The sequence below is a fragment of the Manis javanica genome, chromosome 10, assembly GCF_040802235.1.
Source record: "Manis javanica isolate MJ-LG chromosome 10, MJ_LKY, whole genome shotgun sequence".
In the NCBI taxonomy this organism is placed as follows: Eukaryota; Metazoa; Chordata; class Mammalia; order Pholidota; family Manidae; genus Manis; species Manis javanica.
In genome coordinates, this window is record NC_133165.1 from 102,763,109 (window position 1) to 102,787,384 (window position 24,276).

Genomic DNA, 24,276 nt, shown 5'->3' on the forward strand with positions numbered 1-24,276 from the left:
TTTGTGGTATTGATTTTTTGATGTAAGGGGATCATTTGGTCAAAATTATAAAAGCTTGGTCCTGGTTCTCAGTTTAAATTTCTTTCTTATAGTGATTTTCTGTATCTATCTTGTAAAGAAGTTTATACTCCTAAAAACAAATACGAACTTTGAGATTTCAGAATCTTAGTGCATTCTAAATCCTATGTTAGAAGACAGTTTTGATTAATACTAGGCAAATGGGAAAACCAGAGTAGTTGTACAATGACAGTATCTGGCAGATCATAAACATTCAAATGTGTGAATGAATGGTTCCCCAATTTCAAGTTAACAAGAGGAGACTGGGCTTTTCCCCTGCCAGTTGGAATAGCTGGTATACTTCAAAAGTGGAAGAGTGATTGTGTTGTTTTTTTTTAAAGGCACTCCAGCCTCACCCTCACTTAAGAACTATAATAGGAAATAATTGGGAGACTTGTTAGGGGGTTATTTTAGGATTCCAGGAGATGCATAGAGACTAAAGCAGTAGGTGGAATGGAGAGGGGAAAATGCATCATTTTAGTAACTTGTAGAAAGTAGCATCTTTCAGACTTAGAAACTGAGAAATATAGATTTGGTTATGAGAAAAATAGGTTGAAGTGACTCGGTTTTTAAATGCATTCTAAATCCTATGTTATAAGGCAGTTTTGATTAATACTAGGCAAATGGGAAAACCGTCCATGATGGTGGTACTGCCCATCAAGATAGGCAATATGGGAGCAAGAACAGATTTGGGCAAAAGATAGGTTCAACTTGGAACCTACTTTTTTTGAGGCACTTGAGGAACATACTGGTAAAGATTTCTAATGGGCAGTTGGATATATAGGTCTGGAGTCTACAAGGCAGTTTTTGGCTAGAAGATAAATTTAGAAGTTAAAATTATCTGAAATATAAGCTGTACAAGACCAGGGGCCTTATCTGACTTTCCAGCACTTGGTACAGTGCCCAGGACCTATGTATTTGAGAGATGCGTAATTTGTGAATGGGAGTTAAAGTACAGGGAAAACATGTAAAGGGAGAAAACAAAAGGCTTGGGAACACCTGCATTTAAAGAATCATTTGAAGAAGAGAAGCCAGCTAAAGAGATTGAAAGAGGTTTCTAAAAGGTTAAGAAAGGAACCAAAAAGATTGGTGTATTTTTTTCCTCTATAGTAGGCATCACACTTTGTGACTATACATATATTATGTATGCATGTGGTCTTCTACCACATGACTATAAATTCATGAGATGTGACCATGCTTGCTTTGTTTAACCATTATGGAAAGCAACATAGAAACAATATGTGGTAGATAGTAAATCTTCAATATTGTGGGATGAATGGATATAACTCATAAAAAGAAACAGCTTCAAAAAGGAGTGGGAGTGGTTAGTACTGTTGACATTGCAAAAAGGTCAAGTATGTGAAAATTGAAAAGTATCCGTTAGAAATCATTGATGTCTGCCAGAGCCATTTCATTAGAGTAGTATGCTAGAAACCAGAACTGCAGAGGTGAAGGAAGTAGAGACTGCTCCGAAAGGAATTAGCCAGAGGACATGGTAATGGGAGAAGTCTTGTGTGGTCAGGGAAGATGTATGTTTGTTTTCTTCAGAGACTTGATAATGTTTATGCACCAAGTGCCAAAAACTACTGAAGAAAAAGAATTTGAAAACCTGGAAGAATGATTGAAAGAGAGTCCCAAAATATAGGGGGAGGATAGATAAGCACCATAGATTTAGATTAAACTTCCTTAAGAGAGAGGTCAGCTCATCCTCTAAAATGGAAGAGAAGATGGAAAGGATAGGCACAGTGACAAATATGTTTCTAGTTTAGGACAGGCAAAAGCAGAAAATTGATGGTATGCATCCCTGATGATCTCTATTTTTTGCCCTAAAATAGGAGGTAAGGCCATTTGATTATGATTTAGTAGAGTTTGAGAACAATGATGCAGTGTTCAGAATGGAGGAAGGAGCTGAGAAATTGGACATTCATTATGGATATAATGCACTTTTAACATTTTATTCCTAATAATTAAATCATATGAATGACATTTGTAGTACCCATGTTTATGATTTTAAAATTGAAAATACCAAGAATTGTACAAGAACTATAAGATAACAGTATCAGCAGGTATTATGTTAATAATTGGTCTTTTCCCTTTAATTTTAGGTCCTCACACTTCAGCAGATATAGGTGTTCTAAGTAGTTGCCTGGACTTAAGAACAGTAATCCCTGAAACTTCTGTATCCAGTACTGTTTCCAGCGCACAAACTATGGTAACCCAGCAGACCATTAAAACTGAATCATCCAGTACAAATGGGGCAGTTGTTAAAGATGAAACTTCACTAACAACATTCAGTACCAAATCTGAAGGTTTGAAATGTGTTTCACATACTGTATTTTGAACCATTTTTGTAAATAAATTCATCAAACATATTTGTTTTAGATGGGAATTGTATTTCATCTTGGATTGAATCATATAAACATATATAAAGCATTGCAATTGGAATATATATAATCTCTGCTGCTTCCATAAAATATTTAAATCAGTGCTCACTGAAGTACAACCAGAATGCCTCTTTCTCCTGTGAATATATTCAGCAAATTATTTTTCCTTAGAAAATATTAGTTCTAAACTATGGAGTAACAATTCTCCCAGCCTGATTGATTTATGATTTTGTAAATTCTCATTTTATTCTTTTGCAGTAGGAATTGTGTTTCATCTTTGGTAAACATTCTCTGAAGTTCTAGCTGGTCATCAAACCCTTGAAAAATGGACTTTATGACTTAGTTTGAGTTAGAGGATCTGTATTTCCAATTATGATTTTCTCTCTGTGGCTATTTTTTATATATTTATAAATAATATTTTAATGTGTCTGCTTGATAAGTGATTATGTCTTATCTGATGAATTGTTTGATTTTTAGTTGATGAAACATGTGCACTGCCTGCAACTAAGATCAGCCGTGTAGAGGCACATGCTGCAGTGATGCCATTTTCTGTAAGTATATGACCAGGAGATGATATGTATTTATAGATGACTAAGTGCGCTTTTAAATGCTGAGCAACTTCAGCATAAATTATGAAAATATTTTTGGGTGTCCTTTAGTAATGACTTGACATAGACTGAGAAATGAAAGGTTAAATAAGAAAATGTTCACAGTATAATGTTAAGTGAAAAAAGCTGGATAAAAAGTAATCTGTGCGTGTATATATATATGTGTGTGTGTTCATATGTATAAAATATGTGTATATATAACATACATGTATATATACACACATACATACTATAATCCCAATTTTATTTTAAAAATATACACAATGCATACAGTCACACTCTCATGTGAGTCCACACACATATACCCTACAATGTCAGGTGACTTTCTCCAGGTTGTGGGACCACAGATAATTTTTGCTTTTTTCTTAAGCTTTCAGTTCAATATTTCAATTATTTTTAATAATGAAATGTGTTACTTACATTATCAGAAATGTGTGTCCATGTGAACATATGTATGTATATATATCTAAATTGTATTAATGGTTTAAAGAGGAAAAGGACATGTTATGGAACATAAAACTTGAATGGCTCTATTGCTAGCTACTTAGCAGAAAAACAACATAGTATTGCAGTATTGGGTTAGACTTACACTTAAGGTAACCCAATAATCTCTGACACTGGGTTGTTTTATGGAAGGCCAGAATTCGTCAGTGTGTCACCAAACTTAAAATGCTAGGAATGTACCTCAAAAATATACCAAGTGTCTCAATTAGATAATATAAGGGTAATACATATGTGTTTGTATATACTCTTAAATTTATTTTTAAATAATCAGTCTTTTAAACTTTATGGCTATGAGCTAGAGTTTTTATTTGACCTCATATACCTTTTAGAATCTTCAAGTATTGTCTATACTTTTAGTTTTCTTTCAGTCATGATTTTATAGATTTTGATAATCTAATTACCTTCATCAGCTTTCACCTTTCCAGAATGTTAAGTCCTAGTGTTTTTAGCCTCTTTTTAGGGAATAATTATTAAAATGAACATTTTTTTCTCTTAAATCTATTTTGCAATGCATCACCAAAATGGAATTTGTTAATGCAGTTGGAGCCAGTTGTTTTATAAAAGTTGTTGAAGAGAGTATTTACAACTTTCAAAATGAAAGCAAGTTTAAAGCTATTCCTTTTTTTAAACTTTGAAGACTCTGCTAGTAAGCTCATTTTGTCATGTGTGATAGCCTAAATAACAAATAATGTGAATTATAAGCATGTACCTCTGCTGTTATATATTTAAGACAGAAATAAATAACTGAAGTGCACATTTGTTTTGAGCTTCTGGAAACAGTGTCTCATTTATAAAGAAGATGGCTTAAAAAGGTTAGTTCCAGGGATAAGTATAATTCACTTATCACTAAAAGTAGCTTAAGGTAGAGGAAGTCTGTTTTTATTAAAGCAAGGTAAAAAATATAAAACTGTTTAATCTGCTCCTCTTTAGTATATCAAAAGTATATTCAAATTGCATTTTAGTTTTGAACATTTTTTCTCCTTTTAGGTTTGGAGAATCACAGGTATTTCAAGTGCAAAGATCACTCAATTTCTGCTAGTTGTTTTTGAATCTAGAAATAAGCCAGCTTGGAATGAATTTTTCCCTATTTGCTCCTTTTGGAGCAAGTTGTAATGTCACACTAAGGGGATTACATTTTCCAAGAAAGTCTCTGAAATGACAATGTTCTATGAAACAGCTGGCATTTTAACATATCACTGATTGGAAAGCATGCTAACTCCAGCTAGGTTGATAGTACAGAGCTACTGACCTGGAGAATGCCTGTCACTCCTGTGTTTGAATTGGCATCCCTATTTCACTGTCAGTTGACCTAATCTGTTAAGAGTTTATTTACATATGAGCTATTAATATTGTGGTGTTTACCCATATACCTACTTGTAGATCACTGCATGGATTTTTTAAGTCTTGAAATTTCTTATATGCTCAGTAAGAGTCTTCATAAATTTTTCTTTCTCTGAAATTAGAAAGAGACTCCTTCAAATCCAGTGGTCACAATGAAAGCAGGAGAACGACAGTGGTGTGACGTAGGAATTTTTAAAAATAATACAGCTTTGGTGAGCCAGTTTTATTTGCTGCCGAAAGGGAAGCAAAGCATCTCAAAGGTAGCTGTTGATATATTTTCTGCACTGTGACCTTTATGCCTTAAGAATGAGATTTGTTTTTTGTAACCTTGATTCAAGTTAATTGAATGAGTGAAAATTGAAATCTGTTCACAATCTGTAATTGAGAGTTCTATATATTTAGTTATCTTGTATTTTGTAGGGCTCTTTCTATAAGATATATCACAAGCAGGTCATTTAAAAATTCTTAAATAATCACTGAGCTCGATTTTGAGTCATAAATAATATGGCCTGGCAGGTACATATAAGGATTTTTAAAAAAATATCTCTTACTTTGTTACCTGGTGTGTTTTAGAGAATGGAACATTTTCTTTCTGAGAACTTCTTTGATTCCTGACTTCACAATTTCAAAAGCTTTCAAGTCCCTCTGGGTTGTTGAATACAGTGGAATTTTCCCTTGATTCTGAACCCCCTAAAGAGAACCTCATATATCTATATGGTACAAATAGATAAGATCTGTACTTTGATCAAAGATGTCACTTATGATTATATATTACTTTCTCTAACATTATTTCCCAAAGGTGTCCCTTTTTCATATTGAATTCTTCCAGTTTTTGACAAAAATAGAAATCCTGGTCAATGATTTGTTAGTATTGATATATTTATGTTTGTATACATATTAACACATTTGTTAGTAATGACACTATAGTTTGATTTCATATGTAAGGCAGTGTCCATATCTAAGGACCTAGTAGCTCTTTTTCCGAAAAGAAAAAAAAGAGCATAAAATTCAGACCCCATAAAGTTGGGTTTGAGTCATTAAGTCTAACTCTCAACAGTGTGACCTTGGACATGTCATTTGTTGAACTTTATCTGTAGAAGGGTGATAACACAGCTCCCTTAAATATGGGATGATACATTGATGCTACCTGTCTTACAGTGGTATAGTGAGAGTTAATATATAAAAATTGTTTGAAAGTTGTAACTGTTACAATCTTCCTACCCAGAATATGCAGTCCAATTATATAACACTCAGCTCCTGCTGAGTATTAATCTTTAAAACAATCAATACTATATGCTAGTCATTTATTTTCTGTTAAGCTTGTTTGCCTGTATCCAAAGGGTGTTGCTCCTGGGTAGAGTATTTGACAGTAAACTTCTGAAATGTCTACTCCAAGTTAAGTTACCTGGAAGTGGGATAGTTGTTACTTTGTTTATAGCAGGTGTTCGTCTTTTTTCTACCTTCATACTCTTCATGTGCAGGACACACATTTACTTTTTTTTTTCTTTTGGTATCATTAATATACAATCACATGAGCAACAGTGTGGTTACTAGATTCCACCCCTTATCAAGTCCCCACCGCATACCCCATTACAGTCACTGTCCATCAGCGTAGTAAGATTCTGTAGAATCACTACTGGTCATCTCTGTGTTATACTGCCTTCCCTGTGTCACCCCCCCTACATTATACATGCTAATCGTAATGCCCCCTTTTCCCCCTTATCCCTTCCTTCCCACCCATCCTCCCTAATCCCTTTCCATTTGATAACTGTTAGTCCATTCTTGGGTTCTGTGATTCTGCTGCTGTTTTGTTCCTTCAGTTTTTGCTTTGTTCTTATACTCCACAGATGAGTGAAATCATTTAATACTTGTCTTTCTCCGCCTGGCTTATTTCACTGAGCATAATACCCTCTAGCTCCATGCATGTTGTTGCAAATGGTAGGATTTGTTTTCTTCTTATGGCTGAATAATATTCCATTGTGTGTATGTACCACATCTTCTTTATCCATTCTTCTACTGATGGACATTTAGGTTGCTTCCATTTCTTGGCTATTGTAAATAGTGCTGTGATAAACATAGGAATGAATATATCTTTTTGAAACTGGGCTCCTGCATTCTTAGGGTAAATTCCTAGTAGTGGAATTCCTGGGTCAAATGGTATTTCTGTTTTGAGGTTTTTGAGGAACCTCCATACTGTTTTCCACAATGGTTAAACTAGTTTACATTCCCACCAGCAGTGTAGGAGGGTTCCCCTTTCTCCGCATCCTCACCAGCATTTATTATTGTTTGTCTTTTAGATGTTGGCCATTCTAACTGGTGTGAGGTGACATCTCATTGTGGTTTTAATTTGCATTTCTCTGATGATTAGCAATGGGGAGCATCTTTTCATGTGCCTGTTGGCCATCTGAATTTCTTCTTTGGAGAAGTGTCTGTTCTGCCCATTTTTTAATAGGGTTATTTGCTTTTTGGTGGTCGAGGTGTTTGAGTTCTTTATATATTTCAGATATTAACCCCTTGTCAGATATGTCATTTACAAATATATTCTCCCATACTGTAAGATGCCTTTTTGTTTTATTGATGGTGTCCTTTGCTGTACAGAAGGTTTTCAGCTTGATATAGTCCCACTTGTTCATTTTTGCTTTTGTTTCCCTTGTCCAGGGAGATATGTTTATGAAAAAGTCGCTCATGTTTATGTCCAAGAGATTTTTGCCTATGTTTTTTTCTAAGAGTTTTATGGTTTCATGACTTACATTCAGGTCTTTGATCCATTTTGAGTTTACTTTTGTGTATTTGTGTATGGTGATAGACAATAATACAATTTCATTCTCTTACATGTAGCTGTCCAGTTTTGCCAACACCAGCTTTTGAAGAGGCTCTCATTTCCCCATTGTATATCCATGGCTCCTTTATCATATATTAATTGACCATATATGGTTGGGTTTATATCTGGGCTCTCTTGTCTGTTCCATTGGTCTATGGGTCTATTCTTGTGCCAGTACCAAATTGTCTTGATTATTGAGGCTTTGTAGTAGAGCTTGAAGTCGAGAAGTGTATTCCCCCCCCTGCTTTATTCTTCCTTCTCAGGATTGCTTTGGCTATTTGGGGTCTTTTGTGCTTCTATATGAATTTTAGAATTATTTGCTCTAGTTCATTGAAGAATGCTGCTGGTGTTTTGATAGGGATTGCATTGAATCTGTAGATTGTTTTAGGTAGGGTGGCCATTTTGACAATGTTAATTCTTCCTGTCCATGAGCACAGCATATGTTTCCATTTATTGGTAATTTTTTAATTTCTCTCATGAGTGTCTTGTAGTTTTCAGAGTGTAGGTCTTTCACTTCCTTGGTTAGGTTTATTCCTAAGAACTTTATTCTTTCTGATGCAATTGTGAATGTAATTGTTTTCCAGATTTCTCTTTCTGCTAGTTCATCGTTAGTGTATAGGAATGCAACAGATTTCTGTGTATTAATTCATATCCTGCAACTTTGATGAATTCAGATATTAGATCTAGTAGTTTTGGAGTGGATTCTTTAGGGTTTTTTATGTAGAATATCATGTCATCTGCAAACAGGGACAGTTTAACTTCTTCTTTACCAATCTGGATGCCTTGTATTTCTTTGTTTTGTCTGATTGCCATGGCTAGGACCTCCAGAACTATGTTGAATAAAAGTGAGGAGAATGGGCATCCTTGTCTTGTTCCCGATCTTAAAGGAAAAGCTTTCAGCTTCTCATTGTTAAGTATGATGTTGGTTGCGGGTTTGTCATATATGGCCTTTATTTAATGTAGAGGTACTTGCCCTCTATACCCACTTTGTTGAGAGTTTTTATCACATTTACCTTTGTAATCAGTGATTCTGAACTGAAAAGGGTACTTTTCTAATGCATTAAAAAATCACCAATTTATGGGCTTAATTGCTTTTCTATTTGAGTTTTCATTCCATGTGTGAAAAAGGGAAATTCATGTGAATTAAAACCTTAAAACTTAACTCATTATTTAAAAGTTTTATAGTTTAATGAAAATATAATTAATTGCCCCTTTTCTTTGACTTTTGCATGTATTACATCTTAGTCTGGAAATGCAGACGTGCCTGACTACAGTTTACTTAAGAAACAAGATCTGGTTCCAGGGACAGGATACAGATTCAGGGTTGCTGCCATCAATGGTTGTGGAATAGGCCCTTTCAGCAAAATCAGCGAATTTAAAACATGCATTCCTGGTTTTCCTGGAGCTCCTTCTGCAGTCAGAATTTCTAAGGTGAGACCTCAGGTCAAGACTTGGTGATTTAAGTTACTGAAACTTCGTACATGATCTAAAACTCAGTTTAGAGATTCTGTTAATGTCTGATGGAATGAGAGATGTCTGAAATGGGTGGATTAAAAGTTTAAAAAAATTTTTTTTGCTAATCACTCTTGATATTTTAAGGACCAAATTTTAAGCAGTATCATAACATCCAGATTACAGGAAGTCAAGAAAATTTGCTGTGTGTCTTAACATTAACTTTGTTCTATTGTATGGAACTGAAAAGTTAGTGGAGGATTTTAAGAGAACACATGAAATTGAATCATATTTTATCCTAAGGTCCTGCTCCTCCTTAGAGGAGAGAAGGTCTGCTTTCTGGTAAGAAAAATCCCTTTTTTGGGATAGTACAGGCAGATGTTTAGGCCTAGTTATGTTTTTGAAAGTGGGCATGAATTAAACATTGTAGATCCAATATCAGCAATAAAAATTCTAACATATAATGCAATTACTTCAGCAAAAAGCAGCATTTTGTGTTCTAAAGATAGTAATAATAGAGAAAACTTCAGAATCTTTACCTATTTTTTCCTCCCCTCTCTTCAAGAATATTGAGGGTATCCATCTTTCCTGGGAACCTCCAACTTCACCTTCTGGAAATATTTTGGAATATTCAGCCTACTTGGCTATTCGCACAGCACAAATACAAGATAACCCAAGTCAGCTTGTGTTTATGAGGATTTACTGTGGTCTTAAGACATCATGTGTAGTAACTGCTGGGCAACTTGCAAATGCCCATATTGATTATACATCCAGGCCTGCCATTGTGTTCAGGATATCAGCAAAGAATGAAAAGGGATATGGACCGGCTACACAAGTTCGATGGCTTCAAGGTAACAATAAAAAAGCACCTTTAAATTGAATTTTTTAAAACTGAAGCTATTGTGATGATTATTTATTAGTAACTGGTTATGAAGATTTGTCATTTAAAAGAGTATTCTCTCTGTATTGCTAGCAGTTTTGAATTTGAGTTTGTAAGTTGTTCTTAAAATGTATTTGCTTAATTCTAGATCCAAATAAAAATAGAAAAGAAGCAAAGACTCTCTGAAAATTAGTATATGGATTCTTCCTTACAGTTATAGCTCTTTTATAAAAGAAAATAGTAAAATTAAGATAAAAGCTAAAAAGCTTTATTACCCCAATATCTTTTATAAAGACCATGTAACTCAGTCATCCTAGAGTTACTGAGATGATTCTAGTAACTGGCTGTTGTACACTGTGCCGTCTTATATAGTTAATATTCTCTACATTGTAAAGGCCCTGTCTTTGAGTTCTTCTCTGACTTTATTCTATACGAGCTGTGGTCCTCTAACAACTATCTTCTACTGGATGATATTTGTGATACTAATTTTTAGTAGCCATTTAATCCATTTATTTGTTTATCTACAGTTAGCACAGAACTTAAGAAATAAAAAAAGAAAGAGGCAAGTTCAGAAACTCTGCTTTTGAATTTTTATTATTTTCCAAGAATCATGTCCAAAAAGAATAATGGGTTCTCTTGATTCATACCAGGCTGATATACTGGAATATATTTTTGGCCAAAGCACTTAACTTAACCTGGTCCTGAATTTCCTCATCAATAGATGAAGGAGTTAAAGGAATTTATTCTTAGGGTCCCTTTCAGTACTGAAATTCTGTATTTTCATCAGAAGGAAGTATATCCCTAAACATTTTAACATTTGTCTTAATGGCTGTAACTTTGTTTTTGCTGAAACTAAAACATTCATAATTTAAAATTCAAAATTAAAGTACATGTTCTCCTTATTGCAGAAAGAAAGAAGCACCTTAAAGGACACACGTTTTGAAATAGTGTTTTAAACATTTGTAAGATTTTTGTAAATGCTCCAAATGTTTTATTTTTGCATTGTTTTTACCTTGAAATTGTATAAACTTTTTTACAACTGAAATATAAGCATTAGACAGCTAACTCAGGTTCCATTACAACCTTAAAGATGCAGATAGGCATTATGGATACTCTGCTACAGGTAACTTGTTTTAAACCTTTTAGAAATTTCATAGTCCCACTGCCTATTCAAATCTGGAATGAATATACAGAGCAATAAAATAATTGCAGAAAAGATATTTCAAGCTAAGAGCTGCAGTAACTGCAGGGACATAGGTCTTAGCTTTTTATACTGTGTAACCTTATGCCAGTTTAGGTTGACTGAGTAGCTATGTCCTCAAACTTCATGTATAATACTCCCAGCAAAGATGGATTTAATTGTGCAGAATTGATATATATGTATGTTCCAGTTCTTAATTTAAAGTGTATAGAATATTTTAATATATAATTTTTGTAAAGAATTGGGATTTTTATACTACAGTGTTTGTAATTAATGTGTCTCACTAATTAAGTTTCTCTTGAAGAAAATATGCAAACTGTTAGACACGTAATGAGTGATTTCCAAACTCTAAAGGTAAAATAAATGCACTACTATGGTGTTAGAATACCTTTTTTGTGGCTGTATGAATCCTTAATCTTTAAATGAATACTTTACAAACAATGTTTACAAGGAGCTTTTCTGGTTTGTTATCCCAGCACCTCCCTTGCTGAGAGCTTTCATTTTGCATTTGTTTAACTCATATGCTTTGCTTTTGGCATATGCTTGCTTTTTGCACTAGTAGAATTTTAACTTACCTCATTATTGTGTTTGTAATCATTTATATAGCTTCCATAATATGTCTGATATAGGCTAAACAAATACTTAACCAAAGTTAAAATAAATGGTAAGCAATTTTGCACATATTAAATGCTAGGGTTTGTTGTGTGTATGTGTGCGTTTAGTTATAAAAAGGGTAAGAATGGAAAGTTATAGTAACTATATTTTTCAAGCCCAATTATTTTAATGATCTCTTTGCTTTAATAGAAAAAGTCTGGCTTTTTAGTCCCTTATTCTCTTCATTAAATAACAGTTTGCATCATGAAGCACTTCTCCTAATGACAAGGAATAAGTTGACTTTCAGCAAAGAGTAGAATATTTGTTTGAATCTGCACATTTATATGTATTTAGTATTTGGCTTAGTTTACTTTGCTTAAAACTCTCTACTGTTCTAGACCAGGAGGTGAATATAAACCTGTGGTTCTAACATATGTCTTATTTTCTAAAGAGTAAGGCAGTGTTTCTACACCAAGGGATTTTTAAAAATAACAAATGTTTTTACTTTGAGAATTAGCCCAGATTCTGTTACCTTTTTCTGGCATTTGTACATTAAGCATCAGTCACATTTATCTCTCTGATAAGTGATTGGTAACTGAAAGATGCCATTAAGAAATCTCTGTGGCTTTGGTATTAGTAGGTGAGAGATCTTTGAGCTGGTGTGTTCAAGAATAGAATGAATTGGGGCAGAAAGCAGGAGACATGCATTTAGGTTCTTATGATTTGCACATTTTCTAAGTGAAGATCCTTTTGAGTAGCAGTGGGGTATATCATGCAGTATCTTTCAGAAGAGAATTTACACTGAATTAAATTACTTTCTTCCCTCCTCCCAGCTGGATAAGCAATTCAGATATACAAGCCTTTTGGTCACAGTCCTCTTCCTGGGCTCTGCAACTTTGGTTCACATATGCAGTAAAAGATTTTGATGTTGCATGCTCTTAGAATTATGTTTTCTAAAATATTGTATTGGCTTCATTTTAGTTTAGTAAACTGTTTTGGCAGCTTAACTAGAAATAGGATATTATAAACTCAGTTTTATTTGCATTAAAAAAAACAAATAATCTGATTGCATGTATGAGGCCCCCTGTCCTATAACCCAATTAGATAAATATAGTCATGTATAAGAAGATGAAACTGTTGATCCATCATTTCAAATGCTTATAGACTAGGAAAGATTTGTTCTGGTTAGAGATATGGTCTACTTTAACTGAAGATGTTTTTAATTTAAAAATTGCAGCACTTGTAGCAGAAAAATTATTTGTAACTTTAGATATGAAGAGATTATTAGTATTTAAAATTATTGTAGTCATCTGATCATCAATGAAGTAGGTTGCAAAACAGACTTGGTCTTTGGCCATTTAAGGTAAAGCTAACAGTTATGTTTTTGAAGACTGATTTCAGGCAGTTTTATGTATTGTATACCAATGATATGTAAAATAAAGCACCTTTTATACTATAACCAATTACAGGTGTTATTTATTTTGAACTACATGAAAAGAAAATTAGTGATGGCAGAGTAAATCTATAGAAATGTTGATTTTATATAATTCACTTAATATAGGAGCCTCATAAAGAATGGATTGTGTCTAGAAATTTGTTTTTAAATTAGTGGATTGTTTTGGGGAGTCATTTTCTTACAGAAATGTAAAGCCTATGTTAACCCTTATTGTAGCTGAACTAGTATGCTTTAAAGTAAAGAAGGCAAATGGCTACTAGAAACAGTCTGGATTTGTCACCTCTTCTTTGTCTATTTACTCTTATGTTTTTTTCTTTATGCTTTTTACTGATTTTAATTCACAGAGCCAGGCTTCTATACTGCTACTCCATCAAAATGATGCTAGCAAAGGTCAGTGATAACTTCTCATTTCCCAAACCCAATGAATTCTTCCATTGTACTTAATCTTGTCTTTTGAAATTTTTAACGACTGGCTGATGCTTTCACATGTTCTTAGAAGTAGTACTGTGCTCTTTCTTTATGCAGTCCTCCTGTCTGCGGTTCTCTCTCCACTCCCACCAGTTGCCATTCTTTTTTTCAAAATTAAGGTCAAATGTTGCCAATCTGATGATGCCTTTCCAGACATACTCCATTTCCAGGTAGATTTGACCCCTTCTTTTTGTGCCCCCACAGTCCTTTGTTAAATCTTTGGTCACAGCAGCCTAAAGACCCTTTGCCCTTTTTTGTTAGCCTTGTTCTTCTCCCTCTCTCAGGTCTTTGAGGCAGAGACTGGATCTTCATATCTCTTCCATATCAGCCACTTAGCTGGTACTTAAATATTTTAAACAAATGATTAAAGAAAATTTTCAGCTTTAACATCTCTCCATGCTCTTATTCCCCCTCTCAAATTGGGGTCAGAAATGGGAGGGAGGCTTTGAAAGGGAAAGAGATTTTAACCAATTTAATAAACTGGAGGAAATACAAACTCCAGCTTTGTCTTATCCTACCCTTTTCTTACTTAGGTTCCTAAGAGAAGTTCTGGAATACATAAGGGATGTGTCACATATTTACTAGGCTAAAAGGGATTTAATACAGGTATGTAAAGATCTCAAGAGGAAATCTTTAATCTAAAAAGATCTGAGCATTTAGCAAGATTGTTGGATTATGATTTCTAACATTGGATGATCCTGGAAAGTGAGCTAAAAATATTTCCAAAGTTAATCTCTCTGATTTCCATATAGGAGAGTCATGGTCAATTAACATTAGAAAAATGTTACATTTTCTAATGTCAGGAAAAACCAATTTCTAACATTAGGAATAACTACCTACCGATTTAATATCTAAGCCCTGGGAATTGCTGGAGGACCCAGAACCAACAGCATTAGAACCACTGGCTTCTGTTACCTCTCTCAGGTCACTGTTGTCACCTCTGAACTGACTAGTACCAAGGATTCTTACACTACTAGAAAACAAGAGGACATTGGTACACTTCCCTTCCACGTTTCCCAGTTATAGTTGCAATTCCTGTACTTACAGATTTCTGTAACTCAGAAAAAAGCTTTTTTTAAAATCATGCCTGGAGAAACATGAATTGTAACATTCTGGGGAGAAAGAATATTCTATAAACTGAATGAAGAAAGAAAAGGCTGTAAAATCTAAGGATACCAGCCTCCTTGTTCAAAATAGATTTCTATGTCTTATTAGTATCTATTTGCTTGTTTTCTGTCCTTTGCAGAACCCAGAATCAGGAAAATGTCCATAGTTCTTGAACTGTTAATCTCAACAATATCATCTGAAACTGAGAATGAGGTTTTTTGTGTGTTTGGTATCTTGGATAAACTGAATTGAGTAAGGGCCTGGTACTGTCATCAGATTTGCAGTCTGACTACCACTGATGCCAGTACCTCAAATTCAGAAGTCTTGAGAATATAGAGTTATGAAGCCTATAGCCTCGGATAGAGAGAAAGCTAGGAAGCCATAGGTAGGTGGCCGTGAAGGCAGCAGCAGGATTCCATTATTTCCTGACTTGATTTTGCTGGTTCAACCAAAAGACTTTGCAGAGTATGCAGAGATGTCAGGGTGTTTACATATAACCCCCGCAGATAATAAAAGTGCCAAAAGTATAAACTGGTGGCATATCAGTGAAGGAAGCCCCCCTACCACTGCCCCCATCTTGTCTACTCCCCCTTCCTGCTGTCCTTACTACCCAGAGACAAGAAGCTAAAGGATGCATCATTCCTCAGCATGAGAATGGAGGAAGGCACAAGGAAAATCCTTTGTGTCTGAGCATATACAGGTTAAAAATAAAAGGTAGCAGCTGGTATTTGTTTTTGAACATAGAGAAACATTGTCCACTAGTAAATCATGGTCGAAAAAATGTCAGAGTTGACCAAAAGTACTGTTCATTCTTCTCCTGTCTGGAGAGAGTATAAATTCCCTAAGAACTTGAGAAGGTTCCCTCCTAATTTCTCTATTTCTTATTGGAGAAGGAGGAAAGAACTACAGGATAGAACAAAGGGTGAGTGTGCCACTTACGGCAGCATAGCTTGTTGAAGAGTAGGCAGTCTGAAGGTCGAACTAACTGCTCGATCCAAAATCACCCTGCTGCCTGTTGCAGTTTAGCACCCCCTGGTGGCATTACCCATTCTAGCTTAAATAGTGGGTCCTGTAGCTGCCTGAGACTTTTTAAATAACTACAGTAATAGCTGGAACTTTCTGGTGAGTTGGCACCCCTTTGTTAGACCCAGTTGGGCAGAGGGGACCTGGAGAACACACTTTCTACTTCCTCATTTCCTGGGGATGGGTTTCGGGCCTTTTGCTGCTGGGCCTCGTCTACCTCTTTTAGCCTGCCCTGTTTGGCTATAGGGAACAAATTGAATATTTCAAGATTATTTTGTCCTCGAAATTTAAAATAATATAACAAAGTTTATAGCTAATTCCCTCAGTCAGGAGAAATTGTACTCTAACTGTGTCTTGTTTGATCTGCAAAATGGCATCGCCAGCCATGGCCTTGGCAAAAATGTGATTACAAAATTGTTAAATTTGTGTGACCAACCTGACACCTGTTACTGATCAATGTGGCAAAACAATCAATAGCTACCATGCACTTTCTGTGTTTTGGATTACTTAACCCATAAATGCATTATCAGGAGAATGTGCCAAAGGGAATTTGTACTTTGAAAATAGAGACAGGTGGTTGTCTTTGTCAGTTTATTTTGGGATTGCATCACTTATCATACCATTCTCTGCTTTATACAAATAATTATACCCAACAAACAAAGTTACCAATTAACCAGAATCATTCCCGTAACTCTGGGCCAACTTGGCAGAGAGTACTACAATACATCTCATTGGATCCTGACCCTATGGGAACCTAGTTAACCTTTGTGAGGAATTGCCCATACACATTCCTTTTTCATATTATCATGTATTTCTTCCCCACCAGATACAATTATTGACTGATTTACAATGTATAGCAGTGGCTGAAATATTGGGAGATGTTCTCCCTTTGTTAAAATTGCATTACATAACTCATCTTTTTTCTTTTAAAATGTTATGAAACAAGTAAAATGATCACACATGTAACCTTCAGCTTAAGAACTAGAACATTCTCAGATGCCTAGAATCCCCCATTGTCTTCCCTCCACTTACACCTCACAAGGTAAACATACTCTGGATTTTTTATTGATAATTTCCATGTTTTAATTTATGGTTCTACTGTCCACATATGTACCCCTTATATGTTGCTCACATTTACTTGTTTTTGAATTTTTATGGTAATGGTATCATGCTGTATTTTATTCTTCTGACTTTTTCTGACATTGTTTTTGAGATTCCCATCCATGTTTATGTATGTAACTGTATTTCATTTGTTTTCACCACTGTGTAGTATTCCATTGTATGACTACCACAATTTATTAATCTGTTTTTCTGTTCACGGGGATTTGGATTATTTTCAGTATTTGGCTATTATGAATGCTGTTGTGAACATTTTGTTAACTACAATGTAAGCTCCATGTGGGCAGGGCTTCAGTCTGTTTTGACTGATTTTGTCTGTAGATATTTACAGTGTCTAGAACAATACCTGGCACATGGTAGATGCCCAATAAATATTTGAGGAATGAATGTATTCTTGTATGTGTCTCCTGGTGCACATGTACAAGAGTTGGGCAGCTGTTTTCAAAGTGTGGTTTTAGGATCCCTGAGGATCCCTGAGACCCTTTCAGGAAACCTGTGAGGACAAACTATTTTCCTAAGAATATCAAAACATTATTTGACCTTTTCACTCTCATTTTTTCATAAGTTTAAATATATGCCAGATATATGATGATGTTATCACTTTGACAGCTAATCACTTGTGTTGTGTACTTGTGTATTTTTGTTTGAAAATGTCTGTTTTAACATCTAATATGGTAATTGCTAGTATGGTATTGATAAATATAACCCACATGAAGAATAGCTTTTTGAGGTCCTCAGTAATTTTTGAGGATTCTCAGTAATTTTTGAGAATTTATGGAGGTTCTGAGACCAAAAATATGAAAACTGCTGCTCTAAGAAGCAGGTTTTACTTGGCCATGCTGAACGGTCTTCTAAAGCATTTGTAACAGTTCACGCTCCCACCGGCAGTGGTTGAGTGTCACTGCTCCACATCTCAGCACGTATTTTGTGTTGACTATCTTTTATATTTGCCAATCAGATGGTGATTATATGGTATCTGACTGTGGGTTTAATTTGCATTTCCCTGGTTACTAATGAAATTGAGTCTTTTTTTTTTCCATATATGAATGTGTTTCTTTGTGAAATATTTGTTCATGTCTTTTGCCCATTTTTCTCTTTAGTACGTCTTTTTTTCATTGATTAGCATGATTTCTTTATATAGTATGGATACCAACCCTTTGTCAGTTAAACATGTAAATATATCTTCTCCCAGTCTGTGTATTGTCTTTTGTAATTGTATTGAATCTGTTGATCAGTGTGGGGAAAATTGGTATTTTTTCAATAATGAGTCTTCCTAACCGAACACACTGTGTATCTCTCCATTTATTTGGTCTTCTTTCAATATCTCTCAATAAATTTTAATAATTTTTCTCCGTAAAGCCCTTCATGTCTTATATTAGATTCTTCCTAGGAGTTTATCAATTTTTGATGCTATGGTAAGTTTTTTAAAATTACTTTCTATTCTAACCAGTTTTTGCTGATTATGGATATACTGTTGCTATGTGTTGGTTTTGGATTCAGCAGCCTTGTTAAAATTTTATTAGTTCTAATAATATATCTAGATATCCTTTTGAGTTTTTTTTAATATAACCATACCATCTGCAAATAGTGCAAGTTTTATTTCTGATCCTTCTGCCATTTAAAAAAATTTCTTATATTCCTGCACTGGCTGGCCCTGTAGTACAATGTTGAAAAGTACTGCTAGTGAACATCCTTGTCTTAAAATCTCCCAGTTTAAAGGGAATGTGTTAACTTTCAGTTCAGCTTTTTTTTTTTCCATAAACGGCCTTTTTCACATTAGGAGATTCTCTTTCTAGTTTGCTAGTAGTTTTATTATGAGTGGATGTTGACTTTTATTGAATGTTTTTTTTCCTCTATTCAAATGTTTTTTTCTTTTAATATTAATGTATTAAAGTATGGTAGTTGACTTTTTAATACTGAATCAACCTCTAATTCCTAGGATGAACCAAAAGTGGTCATGTTGTGTGTATGTTTTAATACATTGCAGGACTTAATTTGCCAATATTATGTTTAAGATTTTTGCTTCTATGTTCATGAGCAAAATCAGTTTATAATACTCCTTTTATGTCTTGTCATTGTCTGGTTTCAGTATCAAGGTTATATTAACCTCATGAAATGAGTTTTTGAGTTGTCTGGAAGACTTTATAATTGAAAATTGAAACTAGTCTTTAAAACCTTTTGGTCATTAAGAGATTTTTTAACTATTCCATTTCCTTAAGGATTTATAAGATCATTAGGATTATGTATTAAGTCAGTTTGTTAAATTTAATAAATTTTTCTCAAAATTTTCCATTTCATCTTAAGATTTTTTTTTATATGAAATTGTCCATATTTTTCTTTTTAGTTTCCATATCATCTGTAGTTAGGGCACTTTTTCATTCCTATTAGCTTATTTGTGCCTTATTTTTTTCTTGATTGATCCTTCCAGAGGTTTGAATATTTAACTCATTAGTTATTTTTAAAGTATATTTTCATATGCTAGGGGTGAGTTGTCCTTCATCTTTGTAATATTTTGCCAAAGAATATGAGCTATTTCAATTTTCTGAAATTTGAGACTAGCTTTATGATTGATCATACAATCATTTTCATAAGTGCTCCATGTGTACTTGAGAAGAGTGTGTATTCCCCCAGTTTAGTGTTCATTGGATCAAATTTGTTAGCTATGCTAACACACATCTTCTCTTAACTGATTTCCCTTATACTTGATTTCTTATTTACTGAAGAGTCTCAAGACCTAAGTTGATTTCTCAGTTTCTCTTGAGGATGTCAGTATTTGCTTTAACTTTTGGCTTCAGTAGATGCATATTAATTTAGAATTTTCTATCTTCCCTGGTGAATTGAACTCTTTATAACTGTAGTCACTGTACCTCTATGAATGTCTGTTGGCTTCATCTTTTTGTTACTTACTAAAGCAGTATTTTGGTTAGTTCTTATCTGAATATCTTAGATCTTTGACTTTGAGTTTGCAGGAGACACACTTAAAAGATAAGGCCAAAGAAAATTTTGTACTAAACTGGATAGTTTTGTACATTTATGTCTATGGTGATTACAAATGTAAGTTGGACTTAGCTCTAGATCTAGATCCTAATCATGGTTTTTTTTGTCCATCCCTCTTCTTGCCTTGGCTTTCATTTTTCACTTTTTTGTTCTTTTTCCTCCTCCTCTTGGGTTTTTATTTTCAATTACTATACTTTTTAAGAATTGTTCGGTTTATAAATCTCATTTATTCTGTGTAATCTTTTGCTCCTTAACTCATACTTTACATGCTTCTGTTCTTTTCTTTACACATCATTAATTTGTCCTGTATTGATACCAATACTGGGTCTTTGGGGATGATTATACTGTCTATTGTGTATAAACTGTACTGTTTCAGTCATGGTGCCATTTTCCCTGGAGTTTTGTGATGTTTTAAACTTACTTTTCTTGGGAAGTAAGGAATTACTTGAAGTATGGACTGAAATCGCGATCCTTGAATTTTCAGTCCATACTTCAGTCTCGCGATCCTCTGCCAGACACCCAGGAGCTAACAACCGGAGAGCGCTCTTACCGGCTTGAAGGTGCTGTCGTTTCAGTTCACACACCTTGAGGGCTGGCCGATGTCTATGAATTTGAGGGTGGTGGCGATTTATTCCACTTCGCCCAGCACCAACCGGTAGGCAAGGTTCCCTGCTGCCCACTTCTCTGCAGTGGCCCTACCAGCCTCCAGCTGAGGGGAGCCTCCAGCCCATGGTCTCCAGAGTTCCAAGGAACTCTTGAGCAAAAGCCGACTTGGGCTGTTTACCTCACAGGCTTCCTGTTTTCACAACTTCTGGAGTTTTTCAGATGTCTTACTTTCATGTCAACTCAGTGACACATTTAAAAATATATTTTGTATTATTTAATATTACTTTACATCGTTTCTTGTATTTTATTTAGCATTGTTTTTTGTTCAACCAGGAGTTATTGCGGTTATCTAGACGAGGGCCTTACTCTTGGAAATGAAGTCTCAATTAGGATACCTACTTCTCTTCTTTGCAGTCCTGCAAGATAGCAATTATTTATGGTATGGGGGCTGCTACTTGCAACGTTGGAAATGTACAAAAGCCATTTTTTAAAAGTTATGCTCCTCCTCCAAAGGAAGGAATGGCTCACATATGTTCTTTGATCACTGACTGCTTCTGTCTCAAAGAAAGGTTTGGATTTGGTTTCTTGTAAACCTAGTATTAGGCATTGTGTGTGCATGAATGAGCCCTCTTGGCATTCCTGTCCTAGCTAAAGGCACTGTCTGTTATGGCTTGTCTTTGCTTAGCAACTTGTTTTCAATCAATTACCCAGTGTTCAAGGTTCAGAAATATCTTTCATTCAGATATACTCTGAAATTGAGCCCCGGAAAACAGATGCAAAAGAAAGGCACAAAACTGTTACTGTTTGCTCTTCGGCAGGCTTAAGTTACAGCTTAAAGAGGTAAAAGTTTATGCTGTTAGTGTCAGAATTTTTAAAGCTAAAGTGTTTTTGTGGAAAATGGAGGAATTACCTATCAACTTATAATTTCCATCCCTAAAACTAATACATGGCCATTAGGTTTCTACAAGAAGCCAGCACATATTTTACTATCTGGCACACTTACTGGCATTAACCTTAGCAAAGGAATTCTTACAATACAGTACCTTGCACAGGTATCTACTTAATACACAGTGAAAAAGAAAACTGTCTCTGGAATAAGGTCAGGGAAAGTTGGAACTATTATTAGGCAAGCTTGTGTCATGAAAGGTGATGGCCAGAAGCCAGAGAAATGAATCTGTCCGAATGCCATCTGGCCAGTGATTTGAAGGAATTCTGCCTTACGGTTTTAAGATCAGATATAAAAAGCAACACAGACTTAAAAGAAGTATCTAAGGGGCTGTAGCAGCTAACATACGGGCTGTGTACAAACCTATTCAGTTTTGAGTGGTACTATTTTCTGTATTTGGTGATTAGTACAAAGTTTTTATGAAAGTTTTAAAGACTTCTCCAGTAAAGGTTAAGCTGAGACCTGAAGGGGAGGAGTGGGACTTAGCCAGGCAGAAGAGAAAGAATGTACTGAGCAGAAGTATATGTGTTTAAGGCCATAGCAGGGGGGTAGAAGACAAAGAACATGGCACAAGGACCCAAGAGATCACAGGATGGTAGAACAGTGAGCAACAGGAAGCTAAATGTGGTGAAGTGAGCAAAGATTTCCAGCTCTGAAAGAAACCGTAAATGAAAGCTGAGTATTTTTAGATAGTATACTACAGCTGCTTGAAAAACAAAGTTCTATTTTTTACTCATGTGCACGTTATATGACTTAATATGAGTTTAAAGTCAATATATATATATATAATTACATAAACTAATATATAAAAAACTTAATTTAGGGAAACCAAAAAGATATTTAAAATAGACTAGCTTTTGGTTTAGATCTTACCTAATATCACTTATTTGACCGAATTCAAAGTATATTTTACTACATGAAGTAACAAACATTGTCTTGTTTTGGACTGTTGGTTAAGTAACAACTTTCCCCTAGATATTTTTTTAAAAAGAAACCTGCCCTGCAATATTTCATTTCTAGCAAATGGTAGAAAGTTCCCCCCCCCATTTTTCACACCTAAATGATACTGCTGTTGACATCGTTTTAGTTGGGCCCTCATAACTATGTTCAGTTACCACTATTAAAGGTAACTGGTATTCCTTTAGTCCACTAAGGCAGTCCAGAAAATATTCAATAAGGCATGTTTTTGAAGAAAGGAAAATATTGCATAGATACTACACTGTAGGAGAAAAATAAATACAAATAGCTTAAAACATCATCATCCAAGTATATGACATTAGGAAGGTAGCATTAAAAAAAAAACTGTCTCTGGCCTAAAGCATCTTCACTATAATGAGGTAGTGAGGGGATGAACAGAGGCCACTAAAGTCCCTTAGTAACTGAAGCCCATTTCTCTCTTAGATACTCATAAAACTAATAAATACAAAGTTGTTTAAAAAATACTTTTAGGTTAATATAAGAACTTATATACTTAAATTCTGGGGGGAAGAAAACATGACTTCAACTAAATGCAGCACAGGCCAAGAGACTGTATCTGATGCATGCACAATGCCAGTGTCCTTCCAGTATGGCCACATAACCCAAAGTTGGCCTGATTTGACCCAGTTCTAAGTCAGTACTACCAGCAAATTATTACATTCAGAAAATTGTTCTGAATTGCTATATATTGATATAAATTTTAAAGTTGTCCAGATTCCTTTTCATCTTGATTCTTAAACATAACCCAATCTTTAATTTTAGAGGAAGAGTCTGATAACCAAAAACCAAGTATTTTTATCAGTTACAGAGACAAACTGCCTTGATCAAATGGAAGGTATTTAAAAATAGTAACCAGCACTGTAAAAGCATAAAAGCATTATAACCAGAACAACAAAAATTATGATAATAATATCCTCAAACCTGAAGAGATTGATTGCCACCAAGTGGTCATTCCACCCATATTCAAACCAGTCCTACTCAGATGAGTCCATAACTTGCATTTAGATAAAAGTATCAAAAACCTTAAAATTTTGTATGTATGTTAACACAGAAATTTACTTCTAAGAATTTAAGAAAACAGTTGTGGATGTATACAGGTTCAGTTAAGTGTTATCTCTATGAAAAGACGTATATAGTCAGAATGCCTAATTGGAGATTAAATAAATTATGGTTCAGCCATATAACAGAGTAATAAATGAATAAAAAGAGAAGACTATGTAAGGACCCAGAAAAGATGTTCACAGTATATTAAGTGAAAAAAAGCAAGTTATAAAACAGTATGGAAGTATGAGCCTATTTTTATAAAAATATACATATTTAGCAAAATAAAAGGACAAATGATATTTACCAAAATATTTCAACATAGTAGGATAATGGTTGATTTTTACTTAACCACTACCCCTCCCCATCACCTTTTTTTTTTTGCCTATTTGGAGTTTTCTGTAGTGAAGATTGCTTTATAAATGAGAATGTATTGAGGAGTTATTAACCTCAGATTAGCCCAAATATGCCCCCAGAGGATCCTTCTGGCAAAGTAAAGTTCCTTTCAGCCTGTATCATCTTCTTGTAATTGCTTCTACCTTATAAATTTGAGTGTCACTCCAACTGCCTTTTGGGCCAACTATACAATACCAAATGTTGATTAAAACAAAACAAAACAAAAAAACAGCACAACACCCAAATTAATATCACCAAAAAGAATTAAGAAAATACAAAACCTACTTTTGAAAAGGA

The 24,276-nt window shown here is 34.6% G+C and overlaps 1 protein-coding gene across 9 annotated transcripts in view; it reads left to right on the forward strand.

Annotated features, from left to right (window-relative positions):
• HCFC2 (host cell factor C2) overlaps nt 1-24,276 on the forward strand; it is a 93,238-nt gene that overhangs the window by 46,215 nt on the left and 22,747 nt on the right. For 2 of the 9 annotated variants that reach the window (XR_012121546.1, XR_012121545.1), the window contains exons 11-16: nt 2,163-2,366; nt 2,919-2,992; nt 5,017-5,154; nt 8,961-9,146; nt 9,733-10,018; nt 13,643-14,372. Coding sequence is in view for 7 of the 9 variants with exons in the window: in XM_073213736.1 (XP_073069837.1) it covers nt 2,163-2,366; nt 2,919-2,992; nt 5,017-5,154; nt 8,961-9,146; nt 9,733-10,018; nt 13,643-13,677 (923 nt within the window). In the remaining 2 variants the exon portion in view is untranslated. Of the gene's footprint in view, nt 1-2,162; nt 2,367-2,918; nt 2,993-5,016; nt 5,155-8,960; nt 9,147-9,732; nt 13,306-13,642; nt 18,374-24,276 lie in introns of those variants that run through there. The other 7 variants (XM_073213734.1, XM_073213740.1, XM_073213736.1 and 4 more) reach the window with 6 other exon arrangements.